This window comes from Choloepus didactylus, chromosome 2, assembly GCF_015220235.1.
Source record: "Choloepus didactylus isolate mChoDid1 chromosome 2, mChoDid1.pri, whole genome shotgun sequence".
Taxonomy (NCBI): domain Eukaryota; kingdom Metazoa; phylum Chordata; class Mammalia; order Pilosa; family Megalonychidae; genus Choloepus; species Choloepus didactylus.
The window spans coordinates 218,239,457-218,251,996 of NC_051308.1; the positions used below are offsets into that span (position 1 = coordinate 218,239,457).

The window sequence follows — 12,540 nt, forward strand, 5'->3', positions numbered from 1 at the left end:
GTGGCTTTTTTTGTCATGTAGGGGTTACCAGGGTCAGTGGGACCAGCAGGCATCAAAGGAGAGAAGGTGAGCCTGGGGACCTTCTCCACGCTGCATTCAGCTTTCTAAACACCCACTCGTCTTGCCTCCTTCCAACCCTCCGAGACTCCCCCGCTACCTGTACGGGGAAGTCTGACTCTTTAGCTGGGTGTTCAAGACCCTTGTTGACTTGGTGCTCACCTTCGTTTCTCACCTGTTATATCCTTCGGTCTCTCCGAGATACCCCATGTCCCGCAGAGGTGCTGGGTCAGGGACAGGCTATGCTCCCCACCCCCAGACTCCAAGCCTGGCCCTAGCACACCAAGGCCTGAGGACTCCCTAACCCTGGGTCCTTGCTCGGCAGGGGGAGCCTTGCGAGCCCTGCCTAGCCCTGTCTGAGCTTCAGGATGGTGGCAGCCGAGTGATGGCCCTGCCTGGCCCGCCTGGAGAGAAGGGGGAGCCCGGGCCTCCAAGTTTTGGCCTACCAGGAAAACCGGTGAGTTCTGGGGCTTCTGGAGCTGGGGAGCAGGAAGGGTTCAAGAGAGGGGAGGGATCCTGCCCGGGTCTTGTTGCTCTGATCCAGGTTCCCTGGACAGTGGAGGGGTAGGGGGAGTGTGTGGAGGGGTCAGTGCCTCTGTCTCCAGAGGGAGCTGGCCTGACAGACCTCTGCCCTTTATCTTGGGACTCAGCACCAACCTTGGCACAGACAGACCTGGGTTCAAGTTCCAGCCCTGCCTTTTATTAGCTCTTTGACATGAGCAATTTTCTCTTCTTGGTGCCTCTGCTTCCTGTGCATGTTGTTGCTGTAAAGCTTAGCAGTGACGTGCGCGGAGCACTTGGCAGCACACGATAGGCATTCGGGAAGTGGCAGTTCCCACTGCAGTTGTTATTATTATTGCTTTAAGAACAACTGCGATATTTGTTAACTCTGCCATATCTATAGAGGCCTGTTGCATTTTTGTCTTTTATGAAATTGTTGTCCCCAAGAAAGGCAGGAATACATTTTCCCCCCTTGATTGAGTTGGTGTCATGTATTCTTGGTTATATCCCAGTACTCACAGCTTTGGGACTTTGAATTGGTAAATATTCATGAAAAAGCATGAAACACATAAAAATGTATGCTCAGTTGTATGTATACACATAAAGCACCTAGAAGGATATGTCAACCCGTAAACTGCTTGTGATTCTGGATGACTTTTGTGTTTGCTTCTTGTGCTTTTCAGTTTTCTATATTGCGCAATTAAAAGTTTGAAAAAAAAATAAATGTTATTTTTAAAACTTTAAAAAAAAAAAAAAAAAAGAACAACTGCGAGCACTGATACGGTGCATGCTGCACGCCCAGCACTGCCTCGCTATGTCAGCTCATCCAGTCCTCACAAGAACCCATGGAGTAGAGCTCTGTGCTATTTTTATCATCCCCATTAGACAGATGAGAAAACTGAGGCACAGAGAGGTTAAGTAACTTGCCCAGGGTCACCTAGGCAGGGCATCTGGCTCAAGCCTCCTCTTTGAACTGAATGCTGCACTGCTTCATTAGGATGTGGGCAGATTTTGGTCTGTTTTCTTTACTGTTGTCTCTCCTGGGTATAACACGGTGCTGGGCACTTAGGAGGGGTCTGGTATGAATGAACAGATGCTGGAAATGCTTTATCCTCAGGGCAAGGCTGGAGAGTATGGACCAAAGGGGCAGAAGGTGAGAGAACCTTGGTGGGCAAGTGGGTGGGCAGTACCCATCCCAGGAAGGTCCGAGAGGGCAGCCTGCCCCCAGAGGGGACCACTTCTGCCTTTCTTGAACCTCACTCCTTACAGGGTGATGCTGGGAATCCTGGAGACCCGGGAACACCAGGCACCACGGGGCAGCCGGGACTGTCGGGAGAGCCTGGGGTCCGGGGTCCTGCAGGGCCGAAAGGAGAAAAGGTCAGCCAGGCAGGATGCAGCCTGCTGCACGAGCAAAAAGAAATCAGGCTGAGAGCTAATGAGGGAAAGGACTGTGGGGTCAGGAGCAGGGTCAGGCTGTGAGCCCTAAAACATGCCAGAGTCACCCCTCACTGGTGCCAACTCACTGGGTGGAGGCACCTCGGCCATTCTCCGAGTCAGGGAGGAGAGGGGTTGGAGTGCCAGGGGCTTATTTTGATATTCCAGGCTGAGATGGGGGCAGCAGAGGGGCAGAGCTCTCAGAGGGCACAAGGACCCCCTTTCTGATGTCTCCACCTGGCCTGCTGCCAGCCCTGGCTCAAGGCACGGTCTCTGACCAGGGTGATGGTTGCACTGCCTGCCCCAGCCTGCAGGGGGCACTGACTGACATGGCGGGACTGCCTGGGAAGCGAGGCCCCAAAGGAGACCAGGGCCCTGAAGGCGTGGGCCGGCCTGGTAAACCCGTGAGTTCTGGTCCCTCCCTGCCTGCCTTTGCCTTCTGCTTGTGCCCTCCCTTTCCCCTGCTGGGACTCTATGGGCCCCCTTGTATTTTTAGGGCAAGACTGGTCTCCCAGGAGTTCCAGGGCCCCCAGGACTGAAGGGGGTACAGGTATGTGTGAGGATGGGAGGCCTGGCCTGCAGGTATGTATGGGTGAGGGTGGGGGCAGGGAGATCCATGGGGGCAGTGGGCCTGGAGTGGGAAATGGAGGCAAGACACAAGGTAGGGGGAGGGTGTAGGGGGAGCTGGTTGAGGAGGAGCTGGGGAGGAAGGGAGGGGAGGAGGGGGGCCTTGAGCCAAGGTTTGTCCTTTTGCCTCTTCAGGGAGAGCCAGGACCTCCAGGAATGGCAGTCCAAGGGTCCCAGGTGAGTCTCCAGCCTTTCCTTGGCCCCTTTGCCTGACCTACCCCCAATAGCCAGCGGTCCATTCCCATCCGAGCTCTGGGGTGAGGAGTTGGGCTTCAGTCTGGTCTGCTGTTGCTTCTGCCGTTGCTTTGTCCCCCTGCCTCTCTGGCCATCAGAATCTCCTTGGGGAGCTCTCCTGTGTTTGGGCTGGCAGACAACCCACCCCACCAGGTCAGCCAGTGGGGCAGTGCCAGTGAGACAGGTTGGCTCAGGCCTGCTGTGCCCAGTTTGCCCTTTCTGCTTTGCAGGGGGAGCCTGGAGCCCAGGGTTTGCCTGGCATTCAGGTATGTCTGCCTCGGGCCTAGAGGTGGCTGGCAGGGGAAGGGGCCTCTCCAGGATGGAGGAGAGCTAACTGTGCTTCCATCTGCAGGGACTTCCAGGACCTCAGGGACCACCCGGCCCCACTGGAGAGAAGGGTGCCAAGGTGAGCCTCTGCCTCCTTGGGGATTGAGCTGGCAGTGCCTTGGAGTGCCCTGGCAGCAGTGCTGGGGAGGTGGGAGCTGAGTGCTGCCTGCTGAGAGCTGCCCAAGACCTGCCCTGAGCCTTCCCCTCCCGCTGGATTGTGGCTAGGTTCAATTTCTTCTCCTGGAACCTTTGTGCCCTCTATAGGGATCTCCAGGAGTGAAAGGAGCCATGGGCCCTGCGGGACCTCCTGGTGCCAGTGTCTCTGGGCCTCCGGTAAGGGTCCTCTCTGTGCCCCTGGCTTGTTGTGGGTTGGGGGCCTCCCCAAGGACACTGTTGCTGGGGAGGAGAAGAGGGTGCTGGGAGGGGAAGATGGGAGGAGAGAGGCCCCAGGCCCCCTCAGCCTCAGAGCTCAGAGGAGGGAGGACTATGCCGTGGAGGGTGGGGGGAGCCTTGAATCATCATCATCTTCATCAATATCATCATCATCATCACCACCACCACCACCACCATGAGCAGAGGCTATGCTGGGGCTCTGAGCTAAGCTCTAAACACACAGCAATTCACTTGATCTCACTAGGGCCCTGGAGGGAAGTGCTATTATTGTCCCTATTTTATAGATGAGGAAACCATGCCTGGAGAGTCTCTCCAACTCAAAGTCCGTACATTAACCATCATCCTCCCCAACCTTGGAGTCGTTAGAGATTATCCAGGCCAGTGCTGCCCAATAGAACTTTCTATGTTGATGGAAATCTTTGTTTTGCACAGAAGCTCCTAGCCACGTGTGGCTATTGAGCACCTGGAATGTGGCCAGTGCAATAGAGGAGCTGAATTTTTAATTTCATTTCATTTAACTTAAATTGCAGTAGCCACATGTGGCACTGGCTGCCACAGCCAGACCACAGCACAGCCCTGCCCAGGGACTCCAAGCTCATCACCCTCAAAGACCACCCTTTATCACAGTCTCTGCCAAGGATTCCCATGTTTTAAAAGACTGTGTCTACTAAACAAATGGCATAGATTAAGTGATAATGAATGCATTGCCTCATTTTTATTCATCCAAGTGTACAATAGTCAGCTTGTACTCCTCATGAACCCACAAGAAGTTTACAAGATGATATAATTCTAGCCTAAATCAAATGCTACCTCTCAGCTAGTCTGTGCCTGCTGGGTCATGGGCAAATGTCTAATTTTTCTTGGGCTTTTGGTTGAAGATAGCACAGTGAACCGTATTCTTTTCTAACCTTGTGGATCCCTAGAGACATTCCAGGCCCAGTTTGGACTCACCGACGGCTTCCCTACCAAGGTGTGCTGAGGCCATCTGAGTTGCTCTGCAGAGTGGGACAGTTGGGATCCCTGCCTGCCTGGGGGAGCCGTGGGGAGCCCCAGGGCAAAGGCAGAGATGAGGTCCTGATCCCTGGGACTTTGAGTCCCAGGGCTGTTGGGACACCCTCCTTGCCACCAGGCTGGCCTCTCTGGGCCCGAGCAGATTCCATGCATTTGTTCGAGCTGCCGCCTTTTCAGGAGCCTTCCCCAGGCCTCCTTTCCTCAAGCTGAATCCCACCCGGAAGTCTCCCAGGCCCGGCCCCACACCCACTAGTTGTGTGGCTTTAGTCAGGTGACAGCTTCTCAGAGTCCCCAGTTCCTTGTCGGTAAAATGGGACAGAGAGAACGTGTGCCGAGTGGCTGCCAAAGGCATGAGAGAGCAGGGATGTGGGGACCGAGCAGACCTGGGTGCAGCTGTGCTCTTGGGTCTATTATGGCATTTCTTCAAGCCTCAGTTTCCTCACTTGTGAAACGGAATGATCCCGCCCTGCAGGGCTGGGAGTGGGGATTCCACTGAGTTCTCTGACAGGTGCTTGGCCCAGAGTCTAACACCCAGAAGGCACGAGGAAATGGCAGTCTCTTTCTCCCGCCATCCTCTCCTTGTGGCTGTGTCTCCGTTCCCTCCTCTTGAACACGGGCTCTGGGCTGTGGGTTCCAGGGGGGTGCCTGGCACTGCTTCTGTCTGTCCTACCGCCCTTCTCCACGGGCAGGCCTGGTGGCTGCTGTCCACCTCCTCCACTGACCCTGGGCTCTCTCCCTTCAGGGCCATGAAGGGCAGCAAGGACAGACCGGGGTTCCAGGAGCCAGAGGAGTGACGGTGAGTGTTGTGCCTCTAGGCAGCAGGATGTCACCGCTGGCCCTGCCTCAGCACCCCTATCCACTCACCTCCCTGCCTTTCCTCCCCACAGGGTGAAAAGGGATCTCAGGGAGAGAAGGTGAGTCCCAGGGACCTGTGACCAATATTCCGGGGAGTTAGCAGCCCCCCACACCCCCACAAGGAGGACATAGGCCGGGGAGCACAAACACAGAAGCAGCCCTGGAGTGGGGCACAGCAGCTGACCCTAAACACACCCTCTACCTCACCTGCCCCTGGCCCAGAGCTCACCCAGCCTCACAGGAGATCCAGAGAGCTCCAAGGTCTCCATGGGGCAGCCGCCTCACTGGGCCTGAGCCAAAGGGCAGGGACGGGAACCGAGTTGGGAAGGACTAGGGCTGAGAGGGCGGAGATGGGAGCGGGCTGGGCCAGGGGAAGTGGGGCTGCAGCTGGGTTGAGCCCTGACTGCACTGGAGGCAAGAGCCCTTGTGCTGCAGCAGATGGTGATAGGGCTAAAAACGACAGGAATGGCAGTAGCTGTTGCTTGTCAAGAGCTTACCAGGTGGCGGGAGCTCTAAATACATCAATCCATTTCATCCTCCCAGCAGTCCTTGCATTTGGCATTATTATCTGAGGAGGCTGAGGTTAGGGAGGTTAAGCAGGTTGCCCCGGGGCAAAATCTGAAGTGGCAGATCCTGGATTTAAACCCTGCCCGAAATCTCCATCTCTAGAGCCTGCGCTGTCCCCCAGATGTTGGTTTCCAGGGGGCCCCCTGTCCTTCCCTTTCTCTCACCAGGGCTCTTGTCTTTTCAGGGTGAACCAGGGGAGTGCTCCTGCCCCTCTCGAGGAGACCCCATCTTCTCTGGCATGCCGGTAAGTAGGGCTGAGAGCCCTCCCCCCAGCTCTGGGGAGAGGCCCAGCTTCTCACCTCGTGCCCACTGTGCCAAGGGCCCCGCAGGGCTTCTCGCCCCTGCCAGCCGCCTCCCATGCAGCCCTGCGCTTGGTGTGGACGTTGCCTATAACCTCTTCCCTTCTTTTGCGACCCCCACTCCCACCCAGGGTGCTCCCGGACTTTGGATGGGCACCTCCTGGCAGCCGGGCCCGCAGGTGTGTCGCTTGTCACCTCTGTCCTCTCTGCCCACCAGCGCCCCGCGGCTTGCCCACTGAGCACACTTGCCCCCAGCAGTGGGGCAGAGCTCTCTTCCATGTCTGACTCATCTTTCTCTCTCTTAGGGACCCCCAGGTGTTCCCGGACCCCCAGGGCCCCCTGGAATGCCTGGGCTGCAGGTAAAGGGGGAGAAGGGAATGAGGGATTTGGGAGTCAGGGAGGCTCGGCTCATGCAGTCAGGGTGTCAGACAGCTCCTCCACGCTGGGCCCCAAATATGCTGCTCCCCTGCTCCAACTACAGATGCATCATTTCTCTCTCCCCTGTGCTCCTGCTTCCCAGGGTGTCACGGAGGGTCTCCTGATACCCTGGGCAGGCCTAGGGGTCTTTTCTGAGGAATACCCCATTGTGTGCCCACTGAGGCACCCCACTGATGGATGCCAAGCTCAGGTCTTGGCAAGCTGTTGGGAACCTAGAATCTGGGTCAAATAAAAATCCCTTACAATGGTATAGAGCTCTACAATTTTGGAGCAGTGTTCAGCAGTCATTTGTACAACAAATACTTTTGCACATCGGTTATTTTCCAGGCACTGTTCTAGGTGCTGGGGATCTAGCAGTGGAAAAACAGATAAAAATCCCTGCCCTATTGGAGCTTGCTTTCTAGTAGGAAAGACAGACAATAAAAAAGGTGAATAAAAAAACGTTAGAACGCAATGATTCGAAGGAGAAAGATAAAGCAGGGAATGAGGATAGAAACTAGGAGGGGAGCAGGAAAGATGATGTTTAAGAAAAGTCCTGAAAAGATTACATTTAAGTCCAGAATGAAAGGAAATGAGGAGTGAGCCTGTGAGTATCTGGAGGGAGAGCATTCCTGGCAGAGAAAATAGCAGGTGCAAAGGCCCGGAGGTGGGGCTATGCCTGATGTGTTTGGGGAATAACAAAGAGGCCAGTGATAGTGGATGGTAGTAGGAGTTGGGGTGAATGTGGCATTGTGGTTACAGCATGGATTCCAGGGCCAGGCGGCTTGAATTTGAATCCTAGCTCTGTCATGTGCTATCTGTGTGATGTTGGGTAAGTTCCTTAACCTCTCTGTGCCTCAATTCCTTCATTTGCTCAGTGGAGACAATTACAGGACTCAACTCACAGGGCTTATGCTAGCATTAAACCAGTTAATGTGTGCAAAGTGCAGAGAGCCTTGCCAGGCACATGGTAAGTGCTTAGAAAGCATTAGTCGACATTACTACCGTGACTGCTGTCATTGTTTTCCATCCACTCTTTGATTCATCTGAGCCTTACATCAAACCCAGTGGGAAGGCAGTTTTATACCTGAACCACAGCCAGGCACAGGGAGGCTCTGAGAGGTGAAGTAGCTCCTCCGAGGTCATCTGGCTGGGAAGTGGCAGCGCTGGCCCGGGGCTCCCCATGCAGTGCACTTCCTGCTCTCTCTGCTGCCTTCCAGGACAGGTTCCCAGTGGTTTGCAAACCAGGCCACATTTTCCAGAGCTTAGGGTGTCTGGAAGAATGTTTCTTACCTGAAGAGAGGAGGCATGGCAGCAGAACAGAATCACATGCAAGCTTTTCACAAACCACTCCCTGCTGTCCGGAAGATGGGATATATGCCACCCCCCCCACCCCCCATGCTCCCCAGACACACCCCTCCCCTGCCTCCCAGGATCTACCCTGGTGAGCCACCACTGCTGATGGGAATCTGCCGGATCCCAGTCCCCTCTGCCTCATTGGTCACTCTGAACTCGAGCCCATGCTCCGTCCCCATGGGCCAGTCATGTGTTTGCGGATGGCCCCGGGCTTCCTGCTGCACTGCCAAGAAACAGGAATCTGTCTGCAAGGGGCTTGCTGTCTGCTTGGAGAAGTGGGAGGCAGCGTGAGAGTCATTTCAAAGTGACCCATTAACAAGTCCAAGGTGATATAGTATGAACTCTGTCAAGACCTGCTGGGAGAATGAGGACGAAAAGGAGAATATGGTCCCAGGCACCAGAGCAAGCTGACGTGGTCACCAACCGAGGTGGCCTCTGCCTTGTGCCAGGCAGGGTGTGGGGCCTTCTCCTACAGCTGCCCCCCACCCCTCCATGCAGCAACTGACCCAGGGACAGGCGGGGCTTAGTTGCCCGAGGTCATGTGGTCCCAGAGCTTTATCTCATTTAATCCACACCCATTTCACAAATGAGGAACATTGAATCACAGAGGTTCAGAAACTTCCCTGAGGCTATCTGTAGGTCCTTGAACCTAGGTTTAAACTCAGGGTTCGGCTCCAGTGCCAGTTGGAGGCTGGGAGGGTACGAAACAATCACAGAGTAGATCTGAACCTGTGGGTGGTGAGCGTGGAGTAAGGGGTGATAAAGAGGGCAGAATATTGAACACTTGCAAGTTGCTTTCCCGGGGCCAGGCACTTTTCTGAACACTTTATGCTTATTTTATTAATTTAGCATTTATTACAAGAGTATTAACTCATTTAGGAGGTGGAATGATCAGGACTGGGGGTCGGCATGTGGGGGCCCTGGGGGCGGGGTGGAGACTGAGGCCAGCTCTCGCGGAGCCTGCCCTGCGATGGGGAGGGCTGGGCGGGGAAGGCGACTCATTCTGTTGCTGGGAGCTGGGACTTGAAGAGAGGCCAGAATTCGGAGTGGCCAAGGAAATCCTGTGCAGGGAGAGCTGGGCAAGCAGCGATGCAGTCCCTCAGTGCAGATTCAATGGCTGCCTCTGCCGCGGCTGGCACTGGAGATTTAAAACATGACATATTCCCCGCCTCCGTGGAGCAGTGAAGACGCAGATGTGCACTGGGACTTGCCAAGAGGATGGGTGGTAAACGATGACCCACTGTGAGTGTCCCGGGTGCCTGGCTCTGTACTAATCTTGCAGTCGTTATCTCCTTTAAGCCTTACGATAAACTTGCTCTGTTTTACACATAAGGACACTGAGGCACGGAGAGGCGTGTGTTTGTTTTTTTAAGTAACCTGCCAAAAATTATACAGATAGTTGGGATTTGCACCTAGATGGGTCTGATTCCCGAAGACCCCCGCTTGCTGTGTGCCCAAATGCTCTGGGGGACACCGTGTGAGGAATGACGCTGAAATGGCGGTTGAGAGAGGGGTTGGAAGCCAGAGGGCCTCACTCTGAATCTCACCTCTGTACCTTGCTTGTGCTGCAAACTTTGGCAAAGTTCCTCACCTCTCTGAGTTCTTTGTTCTGTTTTTAAGATGGAGATAACTCCTAGTTTACCAAGATAACATGATGATTAAGTGAGAAAACATAGGAAAAGTGCTCAGCCCAGAAAAAGAAACAATAGTTATTTCCTGTATGGAAGACCCTCTTCCCAATTTCTGTCCTTTCCCTGTCTTGTGGGAAAAGACTCCCCATTGGACTGGCTTGGGAATTGGGACCACCCCTCTGGGCCTGCCTGGCTCCTCCTTCAAAGGATCTGGAGACTTGGGGCTAAGAACAGATGTCAGCTTTGTGCCGGGCAGGGCTCTCGGCACTGCAGGATGAGAGGAAGAGTCAGCAGGGATGACAAGAATGGATGAGGGTGCTCAATGGGCTGGAGAGAGGCGTCTACTCACTCGTGTCTCTCCTTGGCTGCAGGGAGTGCCTGGAAACAACGGTTTGCCAGGGGAGCCGGGGCTAACTGCAGAACTGGTAGGTAGAGGCCGGGACTCCCTGCCTGTCCCTTCCCTGCCCTTCTCAGGGCTGAGCTTGCCAGGCTGGCTCCTTTAGCTGCAGTGGGGGCCCCTCTCCCTCTGGAGGCTAGGAGGAGCCTGAGGGGCTGATGTCTGATCCTGTAAGTCTCTGCCCCCCTCCCCTCACCTGCCTGAGTCCACATGTCTGTCTCTTGCAGGGATCCTTACCAATCGAACAGCACCTCCTTAAGGTAAAAGGGTGAGAGGGAAGGGTGTAGGAGCAGGTGGGGGGTTCTCCTGAGGGGATTCTCATACTAAGTGCTCAGCTGTGCAGCTCTCATGGAAGACTGCAGAGAGCTTGCCGTTCCAGGGGAAAGTGTGTTCCCAGCATCTCTCTAAGGGCCCAGCACAGTGCCTGGTTTGTACCAGGCCCTCAGTCAGTATTTGCTGAATGAGTGCTTGAACAAATCCAGGGAAGACACCCCCATGGTGGATGTTATCGCAGAATCCAGCCCTGAAAGCTGCCATAGCAGCTGCAAAGAGGCCTGTCCCACCTGGGAGATGCCAGGCGGGCTCGGCAGCTTCTAAAGCAGAGGGGTGCAGGGGACACTGCAGTGAAGGTCGGGCAGGGGGCTCTGAAGGTTCTGTCCTATGCTGAGACTGGATGGGGGCCTGGAAGAAGCCTTCAGCCATTCTCTGGCCAATCCAGAAAGAATCCAGGGAGCAGATGGGACATGGGAAGCAATTTTAGTGGCCCCAAAAGACCCAAGGTGGTCTTGGGGCCTGATGGGAAAGTCGGCCTGTGCTGGAGCCTGTAAATAGTGTCAAAACCAGACCTGGGGGCTTGCACTAGTCTGACCCCCAAGCTAGGCTGGAGTTCCCCTGGGTCCCTCCCTGACCAAAGGCCACACTGCCCTCCCTTGCTCATTCGCCTCAAGAGAAAAGAGCACAGCGATTCTGCAGGCTGCCTTCTGGCATTTGAGGGCGACCTTCATGTCTCTGGACTCTTCTCTCACCCCAGCTCAGCATGCTCTGGCGCCTCTCTCCCCTATCCTGCCTAGTCAGTACTCTGACTACCTTGAGGTAGTCAGTACCACCTCAATGGGCCCTGGTCAGGGCAGAGTAGGGGAACTGCCTGCCCACCCCTGCCCTCGACAGCAGATGCCTCCAGAAGTGGCCTGAGCTTGGGTTAACCTCCTGGCAGCAGGTCCATATTGGACGACAGTGGGCTTGTGGCAACTAACCCCCCAGCTGTTCTCCCCTAGGCTTCTGCCAAGCCTCCCAAGTCCTGCCCTTGGGCAGTCGATTGTTAGACTCCAAATGCAGGACCTGACATTTCTCCCTGTGACATTTTACCCGTTGGCTTCTTAATTGTGTTCAACAGAGGGCCCCGGGCAGGAACTGAGTGTGCAATAAAGATGGTGTCAGGTGGTGTCTGAGCTCCCGTCCCACGTGCATCCTCAGGCTGAGGGAGCCTGGGCTCCTGGAGAGACCATGGGCTTCGGCCTCCTATGGCCAAGGCCCTGCCAGGCTTCCACTTACCTTAGACAAGTCACAGCACCTCTTTGAGCGCCGGCTTTCTCATCTCTGGAATGTTTAAAGGATTACCTGCCTGGCTGCGTCTTCAGGATTGAATGTGACAATGAGCAAGGCCTGGCATCATGGGCCCTGAATAAATGACAGCCATTATCATTGGGCTTTGCTGTGAACAGTGAGGGTTAGGGCAGCAGTTCCTCTCTTGGGGTCCACTGACACCCAGCCAGTCCCTGGAGAGACCCCAGGCTCCCCGAGTCCTCTGAAACTGTAGGCCAGGTTTTATGTGTTGGTTTTCTTTTTCTAAGAAGAGGGGCCCATACTTCCATCAAAATGTCAGAGGGGTCTGGGGCCCAGAGAAGGTCTGCACCCCTGGCTAAGAGGGAGACCGTCCTGTCGGGAAGGCTGTTTGGGCCCAGCTCAGTGGGGTGCCGTGAGCAGTCGGGTCTGCTCTGGGAATGGGGGGCAGGCCCCTCCGCAGAGTGTGTCTGCACAGACCTGGCTCTTCCTGCAGCTGTTTCCTTTGCTCCCGTGGGGCAGAGGCTGCTGTGTGGAGCCAGCCTTTCCCGTCTTTCCCACCTTTCCCGCCTTTCCCGCCTTTCCAGCCTTTCCAGCCTAAGTCCTGACTGCTTGTCCTCGCAGTGGGTGCAGGTTGCAGGAACAGCCGGGACAGATGGTCCCTCTGTGGGCCCCGCCCCCTCCTCCCACAGGCCTGTCTGGGAAAGGGGCTTTGGCTTGGCCCTACCAGAGCTTCTTCCGGGAGGAAACTCAAAGCCAATTGTTGGGATTGGGTCCCCTGAGGATCGAGCAAAGCTGCTGTAGCGATGGGGCTGGGGAGGGAGAGTGTGTGGGTGGAGGAGCACCAGGCAGGGTGCCCCTGGCTCCCAGGTCT

The 12,540-nt window shown here is 55.5% G+C and overlaps 1 protein-coding gene across 7 annotated transcripts in view; it reads left to right on the top strand.

Moving 5' to 3' along the window:
* COL16A1 (collagen type XVI alpha 1 chain) overlaps window positions 1-12,540 on the top strand; it is a 51,335-nt gene that overhangs the window by 17,563 nt on the left and 21,232 nt on the right. For 4 of the 7 annotated variants that reach the window (XM_037827894.1, XM_037827896.1, XM_037827895.1 and 1 more), the window contains 17 exons: window positions 22-66; window positions 383-514; window positions 1,676-1,711; window positions 1,828-1,935; window positions 2,274-2,396; window positions 2,489-2,542; window positions 2,755-2,796; window positions 3,084-3,119; window positions 3,206-3,259; window positions 3,445-3,513; window positions 5,327-5,380; window positions 5,472-5,498; window positions 6,191-6,250; window positions 6,437-6,484; window positions 6,611-6,664; window positions 10,081-10,134; window positions 10,334-10,366. In XM_037827894.1, coding sequence (XP_037683822.1) covers window positions 22-66; window positions 383-514; window positions 1,676-1,711; window positions 1,828-1,935; window positions 2,274-2,396; window positions 2,489-2,542; window positions 2,755-2,796; window positions 3,084-3,119; window positions 3,206-3,259; window positions 3,445-3,513; window positions 5,327-5,380; window positions 5,472-5,498; window positions 6,191-6,250; window positions 6,437-6,484; window positions 6,611-6,664; window positions 10,081-10,134; window positions 10,334-10,366 — 1,029 coding nt within the window. The remainder of the gene's footprint in view (window positions 1-21; window positions 67-382; window positions 515-1,675; window positions 1,712-1,827; window positions 1,936-2,273; window positions 2,397-2,488; window positions 2,543-2,754; window positions 2,797-3,083; window positions 3,120-3,205; window positions 3,260-3,444; window positions 3,514-5,326; window positions 5,381-5,471; window positions 5,499-6,190; window positions 6,251-6,436; window positions 6,485-6,610; window positions 6,665-10,080; window positions 10,135-10,333; window positions 10,367-12,540) is intronic. The other 3 variants (XM_037827897.1, XM_037827899.1, XM_037827901.1) reach the window with 2 other exon arrangements.